This window comes from Triturus cristatus, chromosome 11 (assembly GCF_964204655.1).
Source record: "Triturus cristatus chromosome 11, aTriCri1.1, whole genome shotgun sequence".
NCBI classification, from domain to species: Eukaryota; Metazoa; Chordata; class Amphibia; order Caudata; family Salamandridae; genus Triturus; species Triturus cristatus.
In genome coordinates, this window is record NC_140594.1 from 204663715 (window position 1) to 204691572 (window position 27858).

General features: G+C 46.3%; 1 protein-coding gene across 3 annotated transcripts in view; it reads right to left on the reverse strand.

Moving 5' to 3' along the window:
* The window catches only part of SSH1 (slingshot protein phosphatase 1), a 441967-nt gene that overhangs the window by 133579 nt on the left and 280530 nt on the right, over positions 1-27858 (reverse strand). For all 3 annotated transcript variants that reach the window (XM_085636457.1, XM_085636458.1, XM_085636459.1), the window contains 2 exons: positions 17208-17273; positions 4753-4947 (listed from right to left, as the gene is read on the reverse strand). In XM_085636457.1, the coding sequence (XP_085492583.1) occupies positions 4753-4947; positions 17208-17273 (261 nt within the window). The remainder of the gene's footprint in view (positions 1-4752; positions 4948-17207; positions 17274-27858) is intronic.

Below are 27858 nucleotides of genomic sequence, written 5' to 3' on the forward strand. Positions count from 1 at the left end.
AACATATGCTGTTCAGCGTGGCTGAAAGTCACTGAAAAAAGTGCTATGATGTGGTCAGCGCCGCCCACGTCCCAGTGCTTTTTGGGATTTCATAAGGAGTGGAACAGTGAACGGCAGGTGCCAGATCGCTAGGTTGAGAGTTTTGGGATCTCGGTGTCTAACTTGTCTGTAATTTTGCGGGAGAAAGTCGGGTTTGGGAGCTTCTCCTGTGGAACTACTGAAAGGTTTTGCAATGTTGTGAGCCAAGAAAGATGAGCCCAAGTGGGAGCTATTGGATAGAGATGTCTGCCTGACTTTCAGAACCAGTAATGGAAGGAGAGGTGGAAAAGCGTGGGCAAATATCTTTGACTAACTCATCCATAGTGCATTGCCCATGGATAGTGGGTGTGGAAACCTGGAGGTCAAGTTTGGGCATTTTGCGTTTTCTCTGTGGCCTATAGATCCATATGAGAGAAGCCTCACTATTGGGAGTAGACTAGGAGGACTTGTGGGTGAAGTTCCCATTTGTAGACTTCTGAGCAGGTCTGCAAAGTTGTTCTCTGTTCCCAGAAGTTATTCTGCTAGTAGGTGCATGTGGTGTACATCCCAGTTCCAAATGGTCGAGGCAGTTGTGAGAGTTGTGTAGACCGTGTCCCCCCTGTTTTGGAAGATAATACATTGCTGTCATATTGTCTGTCCAGACTAGGAAAACATTGTGAGGCTTTCAATGCTAAGTGAACAGCTTTAAGCTCTAAATAGTTGATTTGGAGAGATTGGTGCTTGACATCCCAGAGGCCCTGTACTGAGAGGTGTTGGAGTTGAGCAAGTCATCCCATCTTTGATGCGTCCGTTGTGAGTGAGGTGGGGAACAGGGTCGAGAAAAGGCAGCCCTGTCAATAAGTTGGTGGTGTTCCACATTTGTAGAGAACAGTGAGTGTGGAGGTCTATCAACACTATATCTGTCAATTGACCCTGTGACTTTGACCGCTGACAAGCTTGACATTGTTGTAATGGACGCATATGTAATCTTGCGTGGGGAACTATTGCAATGCAAGAAGCCATAATCCCAAGCAGACGCATGACCACTTTCACTGCGAGTTGCTGGTTGGTCTGAAACTGGGGCAGTATTGTCTGAAAACTTTGAATTCTTATGGGATTGGGGTAAATTGATCCTGATCGTGTGTTTAGGATTGCTTCTAAATATGGTTGTACACCCTACATTGTGGAGAAGATCTATTGTCATCTGAGTGTCCTGTTGACACTGATGAAGAGTCCTGTCTTTGATAAGCCAGTTGTCCAGGTATGGAAATATGTGGACAGCTTGTCTTCTGAAATATACTACGACCACTGCTAGACATTTAGTAAACACTCAAGGAGCAGTGGACACCCGAATGGCAAAACTTTTAACTCGTAATGTTTACCCACTATGGCAAATCTTAAATATTTGTGATTAGCTGGGTGTATTGGTATGTGAAAGTAGGCGTCCTTTAAGTCTAGTGTTGCCATAAAGTCACCTTTTTGAAGAAGCGGAATGACATCCTGGAAGGTAACCATATGGAAGTGTTCTGATAGGATGTATTTGTTTAATGGCCTGAGATCTAAAGTTGGCCTTAATGACCTGTCCTTTTTGGGGATTAGGAAGTACAGAGAGTATACCCTTGATGTTGAAGAGCGACGGGCTCCATAGCACCTTTGAGGAGAAGATTTTGAACTTCCAGTTTGAGTAATGTTTGATACTCGTGTGACATCCTGTGAACACGAGGTGGAATGTTGTGTGGTGTGCTAATGAGCTCCAGACAATAGCCAAGTTGAATAATGGCTAATAGCCACTTCCCTGATGTTGATGAAAAGCCTTGCGGGTAGGCAATTGTGAATTCTGGCCCCATAAGCTGTTATGTGATCGGGGTGAGGATAGGGTGGTCACTGCTCCACGGTAGGGGAGGTACCTTTACCTCTACCTCTGGTGTTTTGTTTCCTCTATCGTAACCGTGGTAGTAGCCCTTAGAGTATGAACCCTGACCTTGCTGCTTTTGTTGGGAGGTGAAAGTCTCAGACTAGTTGGATTTGGAGGGTCCACGGAATCCTGAGCGATGAAACAACCCACAGGCAGCAGGTGTCTGAAATGCCCCCATTGCTTTGGCTATCTCAGTATCTTTTTTTAATGTTTTCTAATGTGGAAACCACCTGAGGGCCAAACATATGTTCCTTGTATAAGGGCATGTTTAAAACAGCTTGTTGAACCTCAGGCTTAAATCCTGAGATTCTAAGCCAAGCGTGTCGCTGAAGTAAAATACTAGTATTTACTCCTCTGGCTGTAGTCTCTGCAGCATCTAATGTACACAGTATGGAACTGGTAGTGATAATTTTACCTTCAGACACAAACTGTTGACCATGTTTTCTGTGCTCCTCTGGAAGATATTAAAGTAGATCTTTCATTTCATCCATGTGGATGCAGTCATAGCGTGCTTGGAGAGACGGCGAGTCTGCAATACGCCAATGGGAGGCAGCCTGAGCTGCAACTCCTCTCCCCGCAGCATCTATCCTTTTACTCTCTTTTTCTGGGTCATAGTTGTCCCAGGGGTCATCTCCCTGTGGAACCAACATACTCACCAGTGTCTGACTAAGGTGATCCTAGATGCCAGTCATCTAGTGGCTCTCCTGGAGGAGATGGTGGTGCAGGAGAGCGTGAAAGTCGTGGAGGTGGGGGTGAAAGTGGTGGAGGTGGAGTTGGTATGGGAGATGGAAGAGATGTAGGGCTGGTAGCTTTGTCCATAGTCTTCCTTTTTAGAGGAACTGGCATGTCTAAAGCTTCTTTAAAAGTAAGCTTCCTTTTAGGTGGCGAAGGAGAGGAAGGTGTAACCAGTATACGCCAAAATATGACGTTTATTCGAGCGCGTGTTCAGTTTCTCCTGTAACTTGTGGAGGATTGTTCCACCTGTGTGTCGGAACAAAGTTCGGAGGTTGGCCTGGATTATTTTGGCTCCAAAGCTTTCAGCTTGGGAGTAGACTGCGCACTTTGTACCGATGTGAAAGATGGTGGTTGTTGACTCGGTATCGAAGATCGACTCGATGCCGGTTGGTGGTCTTGGTCCGAGGAAGCCGAAGTGGATGGCTGACTTCTCATGCGTGTTCTGGTCCGAGCCCGAAGGCAGGGCATCCATAGAGGTTCTTCTGTGCCACCCATAACTAGATAGCAGTGGTGGCCCGGGGACCTGAGATTTTGAGACGAGTGCTGCCGAATTTTTTGGGAGGATTATGGTGGACAGGAGCAGATGTAGTGGTGCTCACAGGTTGTTGAGCTGGAGTAATGTTCTCTACCTATAAGCCCTCTTCAACCTCGGAGCCCGAACTTAATCGACAGAGAATGCCCCCTCCTCGTCGATCGATGGCTGCTCCTGGGCATACTCCTCACCAAGGATGTCAGGAGTGTCGTCATTGGATCTCTAAGACATCTCGAGGTGACGAGCTTTCCGATCCCAATAAGTCTTTTTGAAGTGGAAGGACTTTCAGGCATCACAGGGGCAGGCACAAGCTGCACATCGAGTGTTGGTCTGTGTGAGGGTACTTTGCGCGTCAACGCGGGTAGAACCGAAAGGGTGTGCGTTCCATTACCAATGAAGCATTTTCTGGAAGACTGGTAACAATGGAGAAGGTAGGCCTGAAGGGCACCGCCCTAAAGGGGCTTCCGTCGGAGCTAAATCGGCAGAGTTTTTAATGGGAGTCACAGAAGGAAAAGCGCAAGCGACAATACCGTCGAAGACAAGAAAAAAAAAAGCAGAAACTAACCGAAACAGGGTCGAAACACGGAGCAGAGGCACACACATCTGAACCTGATGGCAGAGAATAAACAATCTAACAATGAAGTTGATGCCCATGCACATTACCACCGAGAGGAGTCACTCGAACTTGTGACTTGAAAGACTTCCTCGAAGAAAAACAACTTGCACAACTCTGAACCCAATACTAGATGGCAGGAATGTGCAGAACATGTGTATCTACAGCCACAAATGCCATCGAGCATACAATTAATGCTTTAGGATATTGCCAATGGGTGAAAGGTTTCAGTATGAGAGACTCTACTAAATCAGGTGCAACACCTATACTTTGAAGTGGCTCAAATGATGCATGAGATTGGAGAAAAGGACTACATGTGTTTTCTAACAAGATGACAAAATTATCACACACAGTATTGCCAGCTGTAAAAATGTGAAAAATGTCTTCGAAATATCTCGCAGAAATGGCGTAAAGTGGAATGGATGCTATAAACCTAAGTAATTTATCTGAGAGTGTATGTTTCGAAAACTTTCTTAAAGTCCAGAACAATTGCTGTTGAAACATCCTACTGTAAATATGGGCAAACTAAATGCATATTTAAAACGGATTCTCAGCCTACCAAAATGAGCAGCTTACCCGCACTTACTCTGGCCAGGCAGAATACAGAAACCTGATTGCTCAAGCAGATGAGGGATTTTTAGTGTACTGATGAGCAACACAGGAGCACCAATGTGGATCCCCTCACATGCAAACATTATCATCAAACTCCATTTAACTTCAATTGTACCCAGATATGGGAGCTTAGCATACTAGGTGCAGGAATGCACAGCTGTTCCGATGCATCTATTTCCCCCAAGTAATTGAAGGGAAATTAGTATGATCTGGTCTAAGTCAATGACTTCCAGAAAAGCTTCACACAACTGTATGTCTGTGGTATCTGTGTATGGGCAATGAAAAGCATATTAAGTAATTTCTGGAAACAAATGAGAAAGGACTAACTTATCCACAAAGAGAACAGGAGAATCGGGGCGCGTTGATTCCAGGTCCAGCATCACATTCCACTCGTTGATGGAGCTTTGGTCGGAACAAATGCAGCTCTCGTAGTATGTGGCCCACACCAGTGCCATCCCCCCTGGAAAGTAGTTGTACCTCCTGGCCACTTCACAGGCCTTGTGGAGGATCTGCAGAGCGGACCTGGGAGTTGAGAAAACAAGACAGATGCTCACAATCAAGCACAAGCTGGCAACTGAAATTGAAAAAAGACTGACAGCATTAGTTTACTTTACCGCAAATAGAATTAAGTTGCTAAAAACGTGATATGAGTTTTAAATGCTTGGAGCACCGACTTTTCCATATGTGTCATTATTTTAGCAATGTGAAGCAAACTCAAAACCGCATTCGTAGCTGGAAACAGAAACAAACGTTTTATGCATCTTGAAAAGCTTGAGAGAAATTGACTGCATGTCAAGCAAAGCTGTTCAGCCCAACCTCTAGGCACTCTTCTCTGCATGAAACAACAATCAGAAACAGAGGTGATCTTACCTCTTTGTGTTTCATCAGTAATTAACGTGCAGCTGGAGTCGCAAGGCAGAGGGAACTGTAGGCTGGTCTGGCTATTCATGTACTTTGCACTCACAGAAATAGCATATTATCCTCTACTGGTCTTATTTAAAATGCTGCTCCTTTTACTCAAACCATAACAATGTTGTGACTGAGGCTACGGATATTAGGATGGGTTACTGCACTAAACAGGGTAAATGGTATACAAAAAAAACACATTTGTTTGGTGTGGGAATACCGACTGATTCTGGCCTGCATCCCCATATTAGAGAGCAGGTATTTCAAGCCTACCTGGAATGAGATTAACCAGCAGGCCCAGGTATACCGGGTCCTTTAATTATTTTTTTTTTAAACAACTTTATTTAAACTATTTTCAAGGCCATTACAGTACATCCAATGAATCACATCAAACATATACTTACATGCACAGGAGGGCAAATAAGAGAACAAATTGTAAGGGGTCAGACTCGCATTTGAGCTTGGTCAGTTCTTTAATCTGGATCCTGCAAGGTGTTGGCGTATAGTGCCTCAACTCCAGGCAGTTGCACCAGTGCTGGAGGTTGTGGAATCCCCCTGTCTCTTTTGATGTAAGTGTGAAACGGGGTCCATATCTTGTCTAAAGCAATGTATCTTTCAAGGTGGCTGTGAGGCATTCAATTTTGTGTATCGTCTATACCTTCACCCACCACTGGTCTATTTTTGGCAAGGAGGTATTTTGCCATTTCTAGGCTATCACTAGTCGGGCTGCTAACACAAGTGGGGCTATACATTTTTCTTCCGCTTGGAAGACGGGGTAAGGTTTGTCCATTCCCAAATGGCCCAAAAGAGTTATGGGTGGCTCTATGTCTGTGATTCCCTTTAAAAGTTCTAAATCTAAGCCCCAGAATGGCTGGATTTCGGACAGCCCCACCACATGTGAACATAGGTCCCCTGTGAATTGCAGCCCATCCAGCAACTAGCAGGAGCATTACACATCACTTTCAGAATGACTGGGGTCAAGTGCCACCACAACTTTAGTTTGAATGCATTCGTAGACAAAGGGACGATTTTGCCGTTCTGCCCCATATTTGTATCCAGTCAACCTCGATCAGCTAGAGGGAAAGGCCGGTTGACCATGAGTGTTAATTTTGTTATTGGGATAGATTTGTCTAGGGCCCAGTAAAGACGAGAGAGTGCTTTGTTAGTATCAACATCTGCCATGATATCCTCCACCCTGGTCATCTTTCTTGTCTTGTCCAGACCACCTTGTTCCAGTACTGCAATGTCACCTCTGTCGCCCACGCCAAAGTCCCCATGGAGCGGCGTGCTCTCGGGGACAACCTCAGCAACTGGTGCAGAGACAGCCATGAGTAGCCCTACTCCACGTGGCAGCAGGGTTTCTCTGCGTCTGGAGAGCACCAGGTGAGGACTGGTTTACGTTGAGCAACCAGTATATATCATTACATAGGTAGAGGCTCCCATTCCTCCCTATGCTGGGCTCCAAAACATAACAGCTTTGGCTATGCAAGGTGTTTTGTTATTCTAAATAAAGGCCCACCTATTTTTGTATAGATTTTATAGCGTTCAGGGGAATCTTCACTGGTAGGCATTGGTAAAAGTAAAGTAATTATGGCAGAAAGTTCATTCTGATGCAGTTAATCCTGCCCAACCATGAAACCTCTAGTCAACCCCACCAGTAGAGATCTTTAAACAGGGTATCCAGGAGAGGTAGTGCATTACTATGGTATATCTCACTAGTGTTGGGAGGGATGGTCATCCTCAAATAGTCAATTCCTGTTGAAGCAATTTGTAGTTTGAAACCAGAGGCAATTTTTTCACTTTCCTCCTGGTTCTTCACCACTCCCATAGCTTTAGATTTATAGTGATTTATCTGAAAGCCGGCCACCTGGTGAAAGTGGTCCAAGTCTTCAATCAGTGCAGGGAGGGAGGTGTCTGGGTTGGTCAAAAAGCATAGAATATCATCGGCAAACAGTGCCATCTTAAGAGCAGGGATTAGGCAACAGAATCAGAGTAATGGATTTATTGGTACGTAATGAAAGTATAACCTCCTCATTATTTTCTTGTCCTAGTCATTACGTCATGAGTCTATACCAACCAACAAAAGGAGGAAGGACCAAACACACAAGACCAACAAGCACTGGATGCCCAAAGTGCATGGGGCACAACCAGAGCAGGGTCCAAAATTAGGGGCCAACCCCAGCAGAGACCATCAAGAGGCACTAAGAGAGCCAGGGAAACTAAAAGCAAGTGCTATAACCCACAGCCAGCATTGCAGTGAAAAAGACCAAAAGATACCTGCACAAAGATCTTGCAGGGCCCAGGGAAGATAATGTGATGAAACCCCACAAGCAGGGTGGGTGCAGGAAAAGTAATACCAAATGAGGAGGCCCAAATCTAAGACAGGACACAGTGGTTTCCAAAACAAACCCAATCACAGCACCCAGTAGTCTGCAGGCGAATAACCACAGACACTACGTTACACCCAAAATAAGGCACATGAATAGATCAGCCTGAGCAATTTACCATAGGGAAAGAAGGGAAAAGAAGAGCCTATAATCGACAACAATGTAGCAGATCAGAGTCCAACAACAGAAAGGGAAGACTGAGCTCAAAACAGCAGGCATGTCAGGGTAAAAAACAAATTCCAAGGGAGCCTCAGAGTCAGAGGAAGGACACACCACACAAATGCTAGGACTCAGCATGTCACTGAAGGAGATAAGCCCAGAAGAGGAAAAGCGTACACAGCATGCACCCAGATGCGCCATCCCATGCCAGAGCACTAGGCAAGTGCAAGATATCAAATACACAAGGCAAGTGGACTGAGAAACACAGGAGAACACGATGCAATGAACCAAAAATCCATGGACAAGTGCAGGAGCAGTACTCGTCCAGTGCGCATCTGTGAGCATAAGACAAAGCTCGTGGCTTGATCCCACATAAACAAGCATTGGCATAGCCAATAGGTCTCGCCTTTGGGACCTTATAAGTATTTAGTTATGCAGCACAGTATCCTTGGTGCAACAACAACAACTGTTGCCTGGTTAAACACTTATAAGGTTCCGAAGGCGAGACCTATTGGCTATGCCAATGCTTTTATTAGGACTTGTGCCCTGCGTGTAGTGCTCCATAGTGAAAGAAGGTTAAGTGGATGGTCGTGCCACAAAAAAGGGAGACTAGGCGCCTGAGTGCTTCCCCTATATATGCATGGTCTGCGCTCATACGCTGCTTGGAGCAAGCAGGGCGGGCATGTCAAATAATATATAATGCAAGGTGAGCGTAGTAGTTAATACGAAAAAAGAAAAGCACAATAACAGACTTAAAAAGTGTGCACGGGTCACTAGAAGGAAAGAAAAGAAAAAAGAAAATAACCCCACAGCGATGTATAAATGCAAATTAATGAAGCACGTGGAAGAGAATAGCTAAGGCACTTAAGGTATGGAGAGAATGCCAAGAACTTCATGCAAAGTCAGGATAAACAGGAAAAGAAAAGGAAAATAACCCCATAGCGATTAATGAGGCACATACGTGAGACAGCAGAAAAAGCCGGCTGACTTGTGTCAAGACAAATACCTTAGACGCGCGAGTAGGGCATCTTCTCTCTAGATCAGATGTGAGGCCTCGAGCGCATCCCTTTATAAAGAGACGGGCGAGGCAACAAAACGAAAGACGGCTCGCAGCTCAGGGTGGCTGATGGAAAACGTAAGAGATCCGCATTCCACAGCAGCATGACCTGCGCTGCTACCTGCGGCCTTGTACCTGCCTGTCTGGAAGATTAGGCAGGGCCCCAAGTGGCGTAATTCCGCAAAGGCAATGACGAAAGGACTACCAGAGCGCGTGTCTGTCAATATTACGCGCCGATACAATTGAAAAGGTGAAGAAATGTGCCTAACCTTAATCACTGGGTATTAAAGAAAAAGGCTGGAAAAAATGGAAGAAAAAAGGTTCAGATGGATATGATAAATCCCAAAGGAAACGTGAGAAATATATGTATATATATGTATGTATTTTATTATATAAAATGGGAGGCCTGCGCCATTACAAGCAGACTGTTGGCACAACAGTCCATCGGTAATGAAAGCCTGTTGAATTAAGTAATGCGCGACCTATTGAAAATGACAAATGATTTGCTGCTTTTAGGCATAGTAATACCAAGATGATATATCTTTCGTCATTAGGAATATGACTAAGGTTAGGCACATTTCTTCACTTTTTCAATTGTATCGGCGCGTAATATTGATAGACCCGCACTCTGGTAGTCCTTTCTCCATTGCCTTTGCCAGATTACGCCACCCAGGGAGTCGGAGGACACCAGGGAACCGAGCGTTGCTCCCATCGGTACACTGACGTGGCTCTATGTAATGTGACTTGTTGCGGGTAGAGAGATTTTGTTCTTCAATTCAGGTGCTTGTTAAAACGCTGTCAGCACAGCTGTGCTGTAGTAACATGTACAACCAGCATTCATCATGTCTTCAGCAGATGCACTGCGGGAGCACGAAGCCGCGGCAGAAGCCCTATACCTCAATTTACCAGAGGTAGATTATATACCCAGCGGCAGTAATATCTGCAAAAATGAAAACAATGATGTTAAAACACTGCTAAAGAACCTAGAGTAATTGTTAACAAGCACTGGCCGCGCAACGCGGGAAGCTTGTAATAAGAGAACCGGCGTCAGATTCAGAATCATGCTAGTGATGCGCGCGCGCGGGAGCAGGAAAAAGTGATAGCGCTTGAAGGGTGCCACAAACAATGTAAAAAAAAAAAAACACGCTAGTGATGTGTGCGCAGCAGCAGGAAAAAGTGAAAGTGATTGCGCTGTAAGGGAGGCAGATGGCGGCTGCGCGCATGAACGCTCGTGTGAACGCAAGCTTGAGGCCAGCAAAAGCCTCTGGTAGCACTTTGAAAACCCCAATACTAAATGTCTCGCAGAGCAGCACATGCGCTGGCTCAGGCGAGACCTAAACAGGAACACAACAAGAACGCATGCAGCAGCAGGCAAAGCAGGCCCAGGGAAAGCCAAGCTTCCACCCCTAAGATGAGCACAAGGGATCAAAAGCACCAGAAATCATAACTAAGTGGACTAACTGGAAAGAACACAGAAACCTGAAGAAGCTTTCACAGGGCATCCTAAGCCCTAAGCTAGAGAGTCAAACACATAATCAGAATAGTAGAACCCCAGAGTAGCAACCGGAACCCCAAAATAGAAGAACCATAGAAATGAGTGCACTGAAGCAGCAAAGGAAGCAAAACATTGCAGCACATACCAAGCAAGTACTGCAGACCTGGAAGAGAAGGGCCACCAAAGAAGGTACCAAAAGCACACCCAGCATGTTGCAGGAACAGGAGGCCGCCCACAAAGGGCACTGGCACCATGTGAGGGGCAAGCCTGATCCGCACACCATTTTCGAAAGTTCGAGGCAATCACTCCCAATATGAACAAGCATTTGCAATGCAATAGTTCTCGCATTTGCAATAGTTTGAGCTATTGGCATTGTAAATGACAATGCTTTTAATTATGTGTTTTGAAAACGTGCAAGCGGTGCTTATAGTTCTTGCTTACGAGAAGCACGGCTGGCAGTAACTGCGCCTCCTTTACTGCCAGCCTTGTTTCTATAAGTACAAAGTGCGTATTTACACACCGTTTGCAAGTTTTCAAAACACATAAATAAAAGGCGTTGTCATTTACAATGCCAATAGCTCAAACTCTCACAAATGCGAGACCTATTGCATTGCAAATGCTTGTTAGTTGTGATTCCACAGGTTGACCTGGAATTTACCCTGCATGTAAAAATGTGTCAGGGGCACTTTTGGCAGTCCTTGATGCTTGCATCCTCTGGGTTGGGGCTGTAGTCAATACGGAAACTCACTTGGTATGCTGTAAACAATCGCAAGACAGACATCTGGGTTTCCCTTGGCAGACTTGGTTAGCTAATGACAAAGCAGTGATGGTGGCACTTGAAGACAGACAGAGTCTGCTCCTTCCAGCCCTAGAACAATGCTGTTTTACTCTGTATTACATCAACAAATCTTTCAGATTGCCTGAACTACTTTCATTTTTTCTTGCACCAATGCTTCACGACCTTCAGAAGCCTTGCAGACTCCTAAAAGCACAGCCCACCGACCAGAGGTGAAGGTGTGCAATAAAGAACTGCTTTACGCTGGCTCAGTGGGAATAAATAAATATGAGATGTATTTGCTTCTTTGAAAGTGAGAAGAGTCAACGGAGTCATGTGTAACGTCCTTGTTTTTTCCAGTGTTCTTGTGTGTCCAATGCATCCTGAGCTCTCTGATTTTCTGTGAGAAAAGGAGCTTACCCATAAAACTACCCTCAGTACTTTTCGCAAATGTGGAGAAACATTTTTAAACAAAGTAGGTAAACTGCACGCCAAAGGAAAGAAAAACTAGTGGGACACTTTCTTAGCAGCAGGCAGTTTAACCCTCTGCCCTGCCTTAGGATGAGTCGAACTTTCCACTACAGAAACCTCCGGTCTGTTTCTAGGAAGTCGATTAATGACGGGGCTTCTCTTGACATTTTAACTGATGTCTGGAAGTTGCTGGAGGGCAGGAACGAAACTGAAAGCGCGGTGGGAGCGCACGAGACACCGTGAGCGTGCACATCGGCTGTCCCGGCGTAAGCTGAGGATCGCCAGAGAAGACACGCCGTCTATCCGCGCTGAGGCTCCGAGTTTGAATTCAAGGCCGAAGTGTCCTTGAGCGGCCGCCTGGGCATAGAGGTACACTGAGCACCCCGTTAGTTCTGGGGACACGCTGCAAGGCATCACACGATGTATGGCGTACCGGTAAGGAATGTGGGGAGGGAGTATCTGTATGGAGGGGGCGTCAGGGGCTGAAAGGTTCTGCCGCGATGCCTTAGTCCTGGCGGGGGTAGGAAACGAAGTCTGTAGTCCTGGAAGAATATAGTGGGGGTCGGCAGATGGTGCAGGGCTGGCTGACACTGGAGGGGGTGCAGGAACAGCTGGGGATTGGAGAGGAGCAAACAGGTGAGATACGCAGGAGGGTATGTGGCAGTAGGAGGAAGCGCTCACCTGTGTGTAGAGTGTGTTTGCGAGCAAGAGCGAGATGGAAGGGAGAGAGTGTTTGTAAAATATGAGATTTTGCTTGATTAACCTGGTAAGATAAGACGTAAATTTTCCGCCACCCGTTCGCGTGTTTTTTTTAGAGTTATCCGCCAGACATACCTTCACTCTAAGCACAGAAGTAGGCGCCTGCTTTGGCTTGGGGGGGGGTGGGGGGATCGACTTCTTAGTGCACGATGATCGGGAATCACTTAAGTCAGTGCGTAATTGTGCCATGGGGTACTTCTGAGTACACAATCAATCGGAGCATACAAATGCTTTTTGAAGCATGTCAAAAATTGCAATGACAATGAAGTCTAAATCCGTTTTCCAAGCGAATAATTATTTAAACACCACTTTTTGTAAAGTAAAAAAAAAAAGTAAACGCTACCCTTTCCAGCCATAAAACAAAATAACCCCATGAATCCTGTTGTACATGAAGAGTGTGTCTGCAAGTGGCCGTTTTGAAAACAAGGGAGTTTACCATTGCTGTTTAGGGAGGCGGCATGACATAAGCAGCGCTCGTAAAGGAATTTAAAACAACGGGTGGAAAGCAACGTTAATAAAAAAAAAAGCTGTGCGCTTGTAACGGAATAATAAAAACAAAACGTGCAGCAGCAAAAGGGAGAAGTGATGGACAGAAAAGCAACGGGTGGAAAGCAACGTTAAGCCAATAGTCTGGGCTTGTTGTAGGTGTAATGTTATTTGCTGTGTAATATATCTGGATGAATGGACAGAAGCAGCAAAATACCAGTCGGGCGGCACACTATGCTAAGGACACATTTTTAGCTTGTGTTTTAAGCCATGCCCTTTATTACAGCGGTCACGCCCCTATGAGAGACTCCCGTTTTTTATCTCACTTAAAAAGAGGGGTAGGGCTGGACCAAGGTCAGTGAAATATGATGCCCGGATAGGTGGAACAAACTGGAGGCTGGTTAATCGCATGTGAAGCCGCTCCCTCTGAAAAGTGGGTAAAGAAACGGGGCAGTGTTAGTCAGGCCAGGCCGGCCCTTTGCAATGTGGATAGGCCAGTTTAGGGCTAGAGCAGTGCCACTTACTGTGGGCTCCCTTGGGGTACTGGAATTCACTAAAACATAGGTGTTGCTTTACAAGCGCTCTCACACCAGATTCGCTGATGCAAGACAAACAAGCGAAAGCGTGTCGCTCACCGGGGCTTGAGGACATCCCGAACTGAGCGCGCGTGCACATTACCAAAGTGAAACTGCGTGAGGCGTGCGACAACAGAAGGGGGACAGGAGATGTGCACATCGTGTGTCTGTACGCGTGCACATCTCCTCAGTAAAAGAGACGCCGTACACGTTTGGAATCGAGTCAACTAATGAGCAACAGCACTTATTCGATTCCCTGCGCTGTCGTCATCGGGCCTATAGTTTACAGTGATGTTATAATTATGCTTTAATTGAAACAAACCCTACCTCTTTTTGTCCACCTTGTTCCTTCGCCTCGTAAGTACACGGGGACTGCAGCCGCAGAAGCCTCCCGCCTTCAGCCTCGAGCGCATTGGGAGGATGCTGGCAGGGACAGGGCGCGAGCAGAGTCCCTCCTGTGTGAGAAACAGTGCTTCTCCTCAGCTGTGCACAAAGCGCCGACCCGCCGCCATCTCAGGCCGATGGGGCTGTCCAGCCGAGCACGCAGTGGGTGGGAGCGCCTGAAAGTTTAGAGACACCTGCGCATGCTGATCTGCTGTCCGGGGGCAAGCTCCAGGCGCAAGCTGAAAGACACGCCGTGTGCATGCCCAGGTGCTGTCCCGGAGCAATCTGATACACACGCCGTAAGCGTGCACATCACCGGTCTGAGAAAGTACAGATCATCTGTCCCCCTTCCAAAGTCAAATCGGCGACAATAGATCTCGCTAGCGAGCAGCTTCGCTGCGTCGCTAGGCGAGACCTAAATAGGGCCACCCCCCTGGACACAGTTAAGACAGGGAACTGCTCAAAACTAAATAATGTGTCAAACAAACATGATGGGGGAAAAAAATCACTATAGATCAGAAACTCATCCGAAACATCCAAAGACATACAGAAGAGGCCACAGCACCCGAACTCCCACAGCAGAGAGAATGGAACACAAACCGATGTACAGGGGCAGGAAGAGGCTCAAAGGAACACATGAATAGTAACCACAAACTCACAATCTAAGAGGAGTAAACTCAAAGGAGACCAAGAGGCACAAGAAAACCCAAGCAGCTGAGGTTCTAGCATGGAGCAGAAATGCAAACCCCATCACATAAGTCACAAAGTGAAACAGGGGAAGTAGGTCAGAAAATCCCCAAAATACCAAGTCTAAGGTAGGGTGGGACAAACTCCAGCAAGAAGCCAGAACCAATCACCCCAGCAATGAAGGGAGTAACCACACCAAAGTAGAACCATGAAGGGAAACCGTAGAGCAACCCACAAGCACCACATTAGGGAGCAAGTGGGGACCCCAACAGAATGCCAATCAGTGCAACATGCCACACCAGGGAACAACCAGTCAGCTCATGGGCAAGGCAGTGACACAGCATAAAGCAAAGGGAACAGCCCCCTGCCAAACATCAGATACAGAAACAAGCATCGGCAAAGCCAATAGACCGCATCTGTGGGACAGAGAGGCTTTGGCAATGTTTTGAGCACTGCTCTAACATTGCGGCAACTGTAGAGCATAGCTAAAAAAAAATGCGATGACGCCGCTTCCGCGTAATTTTGTAGCCATATCCATGCATTCAAAATGCTTGCACACACCTAGAGAAGGACACAGGCTTTTTTCTTATTTACCGATCCGAGATTGATCAGTAATTTAAAAAAAAAAAAAAGTAGCATGAAAGCGCTCTTTTAAAATGTAGTTCGAAAGCAGGGCTCGAGTCGGGGTACCACGCGGGTGGACGGCGTCCCCCCACTTATTTTACCAGGTTTTTCCGGGTGGACGCCGTCCCCCCTGCCCAAAAGCTGGACAGCATTGTGTGAGCAGAGAGCCCGGGTGGGAGGGAAGTTTCCCGTAAATTACCAAAGATATGCTAATATTTGTAATTGGAGACTTTAAGAGGCACCGGTGGTGTGTGCAGGCTGGAGTGATTGGGAGGCGGAGCGAGCAGGCGTTGGCGGTTAACGCTTGGAATGTGTGTCCTTCTGTATCTTGTGCACTTTTGAGCACTTCGTTGTGCAACTGGGGCACCCCCTCGGGGGAGTGGGGGGCAGGGGGGGTTGCAAAGGACATCGAGGAACAGACCAGGGGTAGCAGTGCTGTGAAATGCCCCGTCATCTAAAGGCATATGAATACTCATGAGATTCCTGTTGTGACGTCACTTCCGGTGACAGCGTCCCCCCACTTCTTTTCATGAGATTCCTGTTGTGACGTCACTTCCGGTGACAGCGTCCCCCCACTTCTTTTTTTAGGACTTGTGCCCTGTTCGAAAGTGCTTTTAAAAAAGAGTAGGGGCGCATGGTGAAGCAACACAGTGCGCAGGGGGTTAAAGCAACACGGAAGGCTGAGTGATAGCAACATGAGGCAGAGAAAACGAGCAGAAGAGAGCAAAGTGGTGCACAGGCTGGGGGAAGCACACAGGAGAGAAAGCAACACGAGTGTGGATGGAGATCGAGAAGCACATCGGGGAGAGAGAGCAACGTGGAAGGAGGGAATTACAAGTGCAGTTCCCTAACAGAGAGTAGAGTAAGCATACAAGCCAGCCAATCAAAGAGATGGTTAAGAGGCTATGCTACAGAGGATGTAAGAACACAATATGGACAGGTCGAAACAAGATAAACCATCCAATAGAAAACAAGCAAATAAGAGTGGCAGTAAAGCCAACCTATGGTAAGCAATAGGTGGGGTGCAAGCCCATGTAGGTTTTTGGTAAATCCACAATATGTCTTTCTCAACACGATAGCTTGTGCTGTCTGGTAGGCGGGAGATAAAAAGCTCAACTGGAAGGAGCTCCCCCACACCTAGAAGCTGGATTTCCCATTCAGAGATGACGAGCAACACAGGCTGACTGTCTCCCAAAGGGGATACACAAAAATATTGGTCACTGGACAGACGAGGACGTTTTATTGGCACACCTGGAAGGGAAGGAGTTTCCGTTCTGCGGTTTTTAGGTAGGCAGGGGTGTGCCGGTCCCCAGACCCCATGGCTGCTTCAGAGTCGACCTACTTTACTCATTAAAAAATGTAGATTATACCACAGATCTTTCAAAGATGTCAATGAGTAAACACAATTTGTCAATAAAATATCAACACCACGGCCTACAAACACAGGCACAAGAGTGTCTGTGCACGTGCCTGCCGCCCCAATTCAGATGCAACACTTGCTGGAAAAGTAGTGCGGGCTCTGGGGTATTTTAAAGCCTCTCGGCACTGAAAAATTTCGTTTTGTAAAACTCAAGACCATAAAATGTAATATGTCTTGTATCTGGAAAAAATAACCAAAATCACTTTACAGTAAATGCTTATTTTATACGGTAATTGTTTACAGTCCGCATGCTGCTTTTTCAAACCAGTCAATACATTTATAGCTCTTGAAATGATTTAAAGCGCGGGCAGCCCCCCCCCCCCCGCGCTTTCATTCCATAAATTATTTTCACTCGGCCGTAAAAATAACTTCTATTGACCATAAAACTGAAGAGTGTGACAGGAGTCATAACTATTCCACCCCACAGTCTCATATTTTAGAGTGTGACATCATCAAAGGGACACTTAAAAGGCTCTTTGTATAATACACGTTTAACTTTCATTACAGTACGCTAACATTCAGTGGCGCAGCTGACAGATCTGTTAAACAGCAAAGCTTTTAACTAGTAGCGACACACCAGGGATGAAACGTACGTACCACATGGCTTGGACAGACACCGGCTTGAAAATATGAGTCCTTCCAGCAGTGGAGACACTAAACCCGCTAAAGGAAAGAAAGACATGAAAAACAGATTATTGTGTTGCATCAGAAAACTACACTATAAAGAAGCAGCTTATTACAACCTCGCTAAAAGATTCAATAACCACAGAGTTGTCTTTTACTTCATCTGAGTAAACAGAATCTAAAGGGAACTAGAAATCCCTTACTATCCGATTAACAATCATTCAAAATCAAGAAACATTTCTTTCGTTAACATGGTTCGATAAGTCGCAGAGTAACATTCAGTTTCCTATGCAAATTTAGGTTAATCGCAACCTAGATTCTAGTATAGTTTCTTTTCGAGTTTTTGACAAAAATTAACATTTATTAAGATTGAAGTCCGACTTGACGAGGAACCGAGATATTACAAGAACCCTTTATATCGTAACAGCTGGTGGGAAGGACAGGGAGGGATAGACCTACGTTTATGTTGGGGACTTGCTGCAGAAGCCTGAGCTTGACTTTAGGGTGTGGAGACAAAATATAATAATAATAGCTACATTTGTAAAGCGCGAACAATCACCCGTAAGGGTCTCTAGGCGCTGGGGGCCATCGGGAAGATTAAGCAAGCTATTGCCCAGAGTCGCATGGTGCTGGGCTGATCTGCTGCCGGCACCGGGGATCCAACCGTGATCCCCAGAATCCGGAGTCAGTCGCCCTGGCCGCGGCGCCACACATCTATATCTATATCTATGTACATTTAGAGCGGAGACATTCTTGGGGCAACCGAGCGCTCTAGCAAATCTAAATAAACAAGATTTAACCTCTTCATTGAAAACGAATAGTCTGGCAACCCCCTTTTCAGTTGTGTCGTGGATGTTATGCTGCACTGAGGGTGGAGTTATAGCCTGTCGTGGTAATGTAAAGGCATTCATATCTTGATGTACCATTGCACTCCCAATAAATAAGTTGCACAATGTCCATACATGTAGTTGAAAGACTCCCAGTGTTTGGAGGAATGCTTGCACTGAAACAAAGCCTCCCTACCCGTTGAGCTGGTAGCCTAGAATTGGACCACGGAAAGGCCCAGAGGCCAGGTCAGAAAAATTCATGACCGACCTCTTTACACTGTGATGCCAAGTTGAAATTTCAAGGTATTTAGCACTTTGTAAGAAAGTGGAATATATGTGGTATGACTGAGTAGTCTTACCATGTAATATTATCACAATACCCCAAAGATGATCATTGGATTCACACTAAAACAAATCCTTAGCTCAGACCTGGTACAGTGGAAAAGAGCAGTCAGGCTTTACTAGAAGAACATGTGTTAAGCATTTCAGAGAACCAACATGAACGATAAGCAATTGACTCAAAAGCAAACTGACACCAATTTATAAAGTGTATTTTTATCTTTCGACACCAAAACGAACAGGATAGCATTCATATAACCAGAGTTATAGATTTTTGAAGAAATATTAAGTAAGTGCAGAAAAATACATGAAAAAGATAACATTGTGGTCAATAGGAAAAACCAATCGATCACTAGCAGATTGAGTTGCGTTGTACCCGTGCAGGGTAAACGTGATAGAGGTTCCGGGGTAAAGGTGATACAGGTCTTTTACCAGGCCTGTGGAGCTCGGGTGCAGTGTTGGCCTGGCTCTCTGTTGTGCTGAACGGGAGCCGCAGAGAGCTGCTTTTACCACTGAAATGATGCTGCGGTGGAAAAGATGCAAAAGGACAACAATGGAGAGGTTCTGACGTCCGTCACAGGTCGGTTGATGTTCTCTCTTGATGCAACATCGCGTGGAGGGGTCGGTTGCCCGACTGGCGACCTGCAAGCCTTGGCAGAGGTGAGTACAGCAAAAATGTAATGGACCTTCAGTGGGTCCGCGGGAGTGTGGTAACGACCTAAGACTTTGAAGCAGGTCAGAATACAACTTCCACAAAGCACTGGACCACCTAAATTTGGGCGATCCCACATGATGACCTGCGATTTTGTAGATCCGGTGAGTGTTTTAACGTGCAGCTTGCAGGGGACTAGTGCCACTAGTCCAGGGGAGTCCGAGGGTTCTTCTGGCTTCCACAGGGGTCCTTCTCTTTGGGAGTGCCGAGTTTTAGCCAAGGACGAGGGTCGTTCACTCAGTTCCAAGTCTGTTGCCACAGGAACAAAGTATCCCTCTTTTGCTTTGGTACTGTGGGGAAAGTCATGTTGTGGCGACATGGGTCTCCTCGTGCTCATTCCTTGATGCAAGGAATCAGATCAGGTGTTAGGGAGGGGGTCCCTTAAATCCTAGATTGAAGGGAGTTAGGCGTGTAGGAGCTTGTAGCCAATGGGCAGCTAGTACCTGCAGCTAATCCAATTCCGAGGCGACCACATCCGGGGGTGTAGGTCACCTTTTCTACTCAGAACCCTCAATTCTGCCACTCCTAAAAATGGCAGAATTCAATTGTGGTGTACAGACCAGGATGCTTACTCTGGAGGTGGGGCCAGCCTTCTTAGGGTGTACATCTACCAGCACAGCTAATTTCTCACCTGCCCGGGTACAAATGCACAGTAGGGAGTGGGAGGGTTGTTTCCTTCGCTGGGAGTCAGCCCAGATGCATATCAGATGCAGTGCAGCCTTTTAATCTCACCACCTTAATGTGTAACTTCACTAGCCTGCATGGGAGGAGGGAGGTGTAACCTCATTCCTGCCCAAGAGTATGTTCCCGACTCCTGGGAGTGATCACACTGACTGGCAGGAGGTCAGAATCCTGTCTTGGCGGCAGCCGATGTGGGAAAGCATGGGCTGACCATGAGCACAGCAGATCTGGGGAAACCATGTGGGCAACCTAAACGGTGCCACCTGGGTACATACCACGTCACACAGGGCACAAGAATGTTGTTAGAAGGCATATTGTTTGATACCAAACATTACATATTTTAGTGGTGTAATAATGGAGCTGCCAATCTCGAGAGTGATTGATAGTCCATGTTAACCTATGGACTGTTAACACTTATAGTAGTTTCTGATGGGGAACGCCACTATAGAGACATATCGGCTTGCACTTATATGTGCACACATTTAATATAATGCACCTTGTCCACTGGGCTGAGGAGGCCTTCATTTGGGGTGCCTGACATATATCAGAGGTAGTGCATTTCAATGTGCCACATGTGGTGAGGGCACAGTAGAACTCGAGAGGTTTCCACTGCTTCTGCAATGGCAGACCAATTGTCAGTAGATTGACTGGGTTGCCCAGGGTGGCACAAAACTGAGCTGTAGCTCTAAGGATCCCTTTACCACCTATGCCCTGGGTCCCCCTAGAGCCATATGCTAGCGACTTATAAGGGAATAAAGTCTTTGCCACTTTGGGATTACCAAGTTGAACATAACAGTTTTGTGAGAGCACAGCACCGGGGCCTGGGAAGCAGACTTCAGTGCAGAATCATAAGCATCAGTATTTGGAGCAAAATGTAGGTTGTAACCATACAAAAACGGGCACTTCCCTACACACTTCAATGTCGATAATCCAATGCCTGCTGTCCAACATACGTCTGCACTGATGAACGTTTTTGTGCATGTAGCAGAAGCAAAGCTGTGCAGATGGAAAGGGTCAGATTATTATTAATCATGAGTAAGGCTCCCTGTTTTCAGTTTTTACTGATTTTTACAGATAAATACAGACAGAACGCCATTTAATTTCCTATCTGTATTTATTTTTAAATGTGGATAAAACGGAAATTATGTTCTTTTTTAAGTGATTTTCAATACTGTCAGTCATAACTGTAAGGCCAATAGATGTGCGGATTGACAGGTATAGGAAGTTAAAAAATTAAGTAATCTTAGCAATGAGGCTGAAACTTCAGTAAGAATGCATAAATTTAATATTATAACTTTAATATTTTCATATGCGTATACTAATTTACCATCTGTGGGTCTTCTTATCATTGAAACCTGTCAGATATTCAAATAAGAGCGTACTTTTATTGGTTAAATAATGTGAAAATATACTAGTATTAGCTTCATTTTTTCACAAAACCTAAAATAAATACAGATAAATAAAAATATAATTAACAAAACATAAGTATGGATAAATATGGATGGAAATATAAAAACAATAAATACCATAAAACCGGGAGCCAGAATCATGAGTTGCTCCAGTTTGCCTAGTGCTGGGGTACACAACTAGTTTTCCTAGGGGAGAGGATGTGGCGAAGTGGCCAGAGCTGCCGACATTGGAGCTGGGGAACCAGGTTCGAGTCTCGGCATCAGCTCAACATCCTGTGATTCTGGGCAAATCACTTAATCTCCCCGTGGCTACCAAAAATTAATGTGTCCTTCTGTAGAGTAACTGGTGCTCCTGTAAAGAGCTCCAATACCTTTGGGTTGAGTTTGCGCTATATAAAACTGCAAAAAAGAAATCTGACAAAGAAAAGAAGCTTTGCGGATCCCAAAAGGAGATCATATCTGTTCCATAGCCTTAACTGAGCTCACCTACTTGTTGAGCCGTCTGACTTCAGGTTTTAAGAAAGAACCTGGACACAGTCCTAATCAGCTGTGTCACGAGCCACTGAAGCTTTTTGTCTCCTACAATACGACTGCTCGTCACAGCTTTCAGTGAGCAAAATGATAAATGGTTTGTGGTCTTGAATCCCTGATGAAGAGGCGTGTTGTGTCTTTAAACACTTTCAGTGTGGAGGAAAGAATGACTTTGTGATGAATTAAACAGTAGGAACGTTTATGCTATGGGTATGGACATGAAAAGATAAAATAATTAAAGCAATTCCTATTTTACACAAAGCGTTTTTGTAAATTCACAACTGTGTTATGACCTTGCGGTGGATATTCAACTGCTGGATTTAACCTCAGTGTATGTTGTTTTTTTATTTTTTTTGTATTATTTTTATTTGCATTTTTTTCCTTGTCACAAAACAAGAACAACCAAACAGACAGGTCATCACTGGTCATCACACCCACTTTGCTTGTCTCCCACCGCCCCCCCTCCCCCTTCATACGAGGAGCCAGTTCAATAGTTGCTCCGCACCATTGCACCATCGTCTTTAATGTTCATATCCGCCCATGCGTCTGGGCTATCCATGCCCTCCGTGGACCGTGTAGCAACCCCCGCCCAGCCACCCTTCTAGAGACCCCCCTCCAGGCCATGATATTTCCTTCACCTAGACCACACCCTGCTAAATTTCTTGGGACATGCCTGTGCCTTGTATGTAACCCTTTCTGCTGCCATGTAAAGGTCGAGACCCCTCCTCCATTCCTCCAGTCTGGGTGGCGCGGGCGCTCCCCAGTATTTCGCCACGTCCCTTTTAGCTACCACTAGGGCCAGAACCAAGAAGGTCAGTAGTGGGCGAGTGAGATCTACATCATTGGTCATGCCCAGTAATACCAGTTTGGGATCTTCCTGCAATGGAACCTCTAGCCCTTTACCTAGTTCCCCCAGGATCCCTCGCCAATACGTCTGAATCTGTGGGCACTTCCAGAGTATGTGATAGAAGTCCCCCCCTTCCCTTCCGCATCTCAGACAGGTCCTGTCCCCTATCTTTCCCATTTTGTACAATCGTATTCTGTCAAAGTAGGTCGTATGCAGGATATTAAATTGTATCAGCCGCAGCCGAGACTTAATCGCCACTTCTCGTGGATGCATGAGAACTGTGTTCCTATCCACTTCGTCCATCTCACCCACTTTTTTCTCCCAGGTAACTAAGCGCCCCCAGAGTGTCGGGCATGTTGTTCATGAGGGTCCGATATGTGAGGCACACCGCTTTCTCTATCATGTGGTCCTGCAATAGGCGCCCCTCCAAGGGTGCGTATTCCGGGAGTGAGGCCGTCTGCAGCCCTCCCGCCCTCCATGCATGCTTCAGCTGAGCATATTTGTAGTATTGCGTGGGGAGTAAGCCAAATTCCGTCCTAAGTACCGAGAATCACTTCAGTTCCCCTCTTACTAGCACGTCCCCCAATGTCGAAATCCCAATGGTGTCCCAGTGTTTGAACCCTTTCAACTTATTCAGTTCCGGTAATCACACGCAGTGCCATAAAGGCGTTTGTCTAGTAAGTTTCTTATCCCATCCAATCAACCTGTTCGCCCTTTGCCATATCGCCAGGGTGAGTCTAGTTGCCGTCAATAGCCGTCCTGTTCCTTTACCTCCATATAGGTAGTGGTTGTATGAGTGTGTGCTCATGGCGAACCGTTCTAAAGCATATGTTGGGTGCGTGGCTGGGGCATGGAACCAGTCGTTAATGGACACTAGGTGTTCCGCCCAGTAGTAGGTTTCAACGTTAGGAAGTGAAATCCCCCCGCTATATTGGTGTCGCTGCAGGGTCTTTAGCGCCACCCTGGGTTGCTTGCCTAACCAAAGGAAGCTACGGACCTCTGAGTCGATCTCCCGGAAGACCCCTCTGGGAACTGGATAGTATTCATTTTGGAAGACGTACAGGAACCTGGGCAGCGTCATCATCTTAAACATGGCTGCGCGCCCCAGGATCGTAAGCGGCAGCCGTCGCCATCTGTTCGCGTCCTCTGTGAAGTTTTTGAAAACCCTCCCAACATTCCTGTCATATGAGACGCTCTGGTCAAGCATTAGAAACACACCCAGATAATGAAACCCTTCCTTCGTTGTCTGAAGCCTGTCCGGAAGACACGGCCACTGCTCCTGCCCCTTCGGATCGTACAATACCGACTTGTGCCAGTTAACCCTGTATCCCGAGTGGGCTCCGTACCGCTCTAGCTCCGAAAAGATTATCGGGATCGTTGTGGCCGGGTGGGTAACATAGAGAAGGACATCATCCGCATAAAGGGATATTTTTTCCTCCATCTCATCCTGCGGTCCCTTTCGAAAACCCCTAATCCCTGGGTGTTGCCTGACTTTTGCCGCCAGTACCTCTATTGTCATTGTGAAAAGCAGGGGGGATAAGGGGCACCCCTGCTGTGTGCCCCTGCAGATAGGGAAATCCCCGGAGGTGACCCCATTTACTCTCACTCGTGCTCTTGGATCCGTATACAGTAGTCGTATCCATTGCCGGAAGACGGGTCCGAAGCCCATTCGCCCCAGGACCCCCTCCAGGAAGGGCCAATGCACCGCATCGAATGCCTTCTCTGCGTCCAGTGAGAGAAACCAGTGGGGATCCTGCCTTCCGCTCACCTCCTGTAGCCAGTTATGCGATCTCCACAAATTAAGTCTCGTCGCTCTGCTCGGGAGAAAGCCCGTCTGGTCCAGGTGAACCAATCCCGGGAGCACCCTCCATAGCCTGAGGGCCAGCACCGTCGCCAATAGTTTCACTTCAGTGTTAAGAAGGGAGATCGGGCGATATGAGGTGCACTCCTCCGGCTGCCTCCCTTCTTTAAAGATCGGGATGATCGTGGCCAATCGCAGGTCCAGGGGGAGGCTCCCCTCTTCTCTCGCTCCCTCGAAGAGCGCCAGCAAATGGCGAGCCAGAAGGTCCACCGTCTTTTTAAAGAATTCCGCCGGGAACCCGTTCGGGCCCGGCGCTTTCCCCACCCGCAGCCTGGTCAGCGCCTTTTTGACCTCGTCTAACGTGAGGGGAGCCTCCAGCTCTTTGAGGTCCCCATCTGCGAGCACTGGCAGGTCAAGATCTGCCATGTACTTCAGTGCGTCGTCCTGCGTGCCCAGGTCCCGTGCCGCATAAAATGCCCTAAAGTGTGCCGCGAATGCCTCCGAAATCTGAGCATCGGAACGCACCAGGTTCCCCTGCGCATCTCTCACTTGCTCTATCCACCTCGCGTCCCTCTCCTTTCTACTTAACCACGCCAGCAACTTGCCCGACTGGTCTCCGACGTCATATAGACGGTGGAGCATTGCCATCGCCTGTTTTTTGGCTTCTCCCGTGGCGAGATCTCTATATTGCTGTTGAACGTCGAGTAACTGACGGAGTGTCCCCCGTGCCTTACTAATGAGATATTCTCTCTCTAACTGTAATATGTGACGTTCCATCGTCTCCAATTCCCTCTGCATTTCCCTATTCTCTTCTGCAATCCGATCCTGGACCCTACCCTCATGACCGCCTTCATGGACTCCCAGAGAGTCACTGGTGACGATACCGAGCCCTCATTGTCGGCTAAGCAGACTGTAACATCCGCTCGTATGCCCTTCAGTACCTTCGAGTTCTACAGGTCCCACGCTGATACCCGCCAGTGCCCCTGTCCTCGTATCCGGTTTCCTATTTTCACCACAAGAGGGGAGTGATCTGATAAACCCCTCGCTTGCATGTGTCGAGCCATGAAGATATAGTCCAGTCTGGAGTACACCTTGTGGGCACCAGAGAAAAATGAATAGTCTCGCCGTTCCGGGTGTAACCATCTCCAAAGATCTGTCAAACCTATAGCCTCAATCATGTTGGCAAGGGCAGTCGGGGGTAGGTCTCTCCCCCTTTCTCCCGTTCTGTCAAGCGTCAGGGCCATCACGTCATTAAAGTCGCCCCCAAGCACCTGCACAGTGTCCGACGTATCGAGCAATATTTCCGTGACTCCTTTCAACGTGGCTGCCTCGAGTTTAGGTGGTGCATAGGCAGACACTATTGTGTACTCTTTCCTTCGCCACATACCCCGGACCCCCACGTATGTCCCCAGTGAGTCCGTCCACGTCTGTGTCACCCTAAACGGATGTGTTTTCCTTATCAGGATTGCCACTCCTCTCGAACCTTAGTGTATGCTGTTTTTTGACTCGTTAGGATTGTGGTTTCTGTAGTGAAATCAAAAATAATAATAAACTTCAGAAATTCCCTGAAAAAATGCAGTTAACGGGACATTCTTTACCTGTATGACACAAAAACTAACAAGCACTGGCAATGCCAATAGTTGGGGCTTTAAAGGAATGTTGTATGGTAATGTGAAGCATTACAAGTAAACAACATGGGAATGAACATGTATTTGTGTGGAAGTAAAGAATTGTAGAATAATATTGTTGTAGGTTAAAAAGTTAGAAAAGAGCCAGCCCTAAACATCCATGTGGGTTAATTACTACCCTCTTCCTATCTCTGCTGCTACCAGAGAAAGACAAACACAATAAATTATCTAGTTATCTAAGAGAATTTTGCAGTATTACTATGTCATGTGTGCACCCCTGTAAGTTCAACCTCATCTAGCTAGATAAATAAAATGATCACAACTGCAGTGGAGGTCAAGCACTTTTCTGAGGAAGCACACAACTTCTGCCCAATCAAAATATGCACTCCTGGCTCCCAACATGTGGGCGGAGCCAAAGCCCCTCTCTAGTGAGACTCACATAATTGTCTAGCGACAGTTGCGCTGTCAGGCCTCACCATATAAACTACTTATATTGTCCAGGTAAAGTTACCTACACAAACCACTGTGCACTGCTCATAACCTCAGATGTGATGTCACTGCTCGCATCTGAAAGGCATCACTGATGGCATTTCTAAAGACATCTCAAATGACATCATTGGTCAAAATCATTGATGGATCACACATGACATCACCAGTGACAACATCCTAAACATTTTGAACATAATTTTTCTTTTTTAAGGAAACCGGGACCAGACCATCGTATGGCACACTTTGCACATTGCTTCGAATGATATGCGACCAGATAGCCCAGGTAGGTGAAATTAGCAAAACAATGTTAAGGTTCAGTAGTTTTCCCACAGCTTTGTTTCATCTAATCATGTAAATCGATCCCTTTGTATCTTGATTCACTTGAGGAAACGGGGAGAGATTCATATCTCTTATCAAGCTGATATTCCTTACTTGGGGTGATGGTGTAGGAGGTGGGCTGCACTGTTTTATCCAGACGGTAGATGTGAGGGTGGCGGTCCATTTACCACACACTAATATCTCAGTTTTTTAAATGTTTGGTTTCAGATAATTAAATTTTGTCCAATGCTCAATCTCTCTGTAGGACATATTGACGCCGGCCAAAGTAAAAGGATAATAGCAGAAGGAAAGTAAATTAAAATGTAAGAATGTTAGTAAGGAAGAAATCTAGGAAGCCACAGTGCCATGGAACACTATGGACCTGAGTCTCTGGTGTACAGAATGATGCCGATGCATATCAAAAGTGGCAGACAAGTTGAATGGCAGAAATGTCGCTAGTCCACTGGAATCCACTGTAGCCTTTCTCTTGTCCTATGTGTCAATGAATGCAGATTCTGGGCTCCCACCTGGATGGAATCCTATCTGAATGTCTGGTAGAAGACTGTTTTCATCTATGTAAGAAGACAATTGTATGTAGGGAACAGTTTTTATCAGTTTGACAAGGACAGGACAATAGTTCAAAAAGTGCATTTTGTCAGTGCCCATTTTCTTTATAGAATAGGCTTGATATATGAAGTTTTGAGTTCTTTCAGTAATAGGCCACTCTCTGCAAAGTTATTCACAATGGCTTTGTCTGTGATGGCTGTTGTGCTACTGATGAGGATGTCCTTGAATGAGCCTGACCGGGCTCCATCAAGTATCATGATGTGCTATAGCCTTTTGAGAGAATCATTAGTAGATCGAGATATGGAGAGTAGATTCTGTGAAGTTGTGGTTGAAAGGTTGATGCTGTGTGAGGTGAGGGTCCTCCTTGGTTTTGAGCTTCAAAATATGTTACAAGTGTTTAGCTTTGGTGATAAAATGGTCAGCAGAGAAGACACATCACACAGATATTGTGTGCATCTAGTTGTGGTGCATGAGC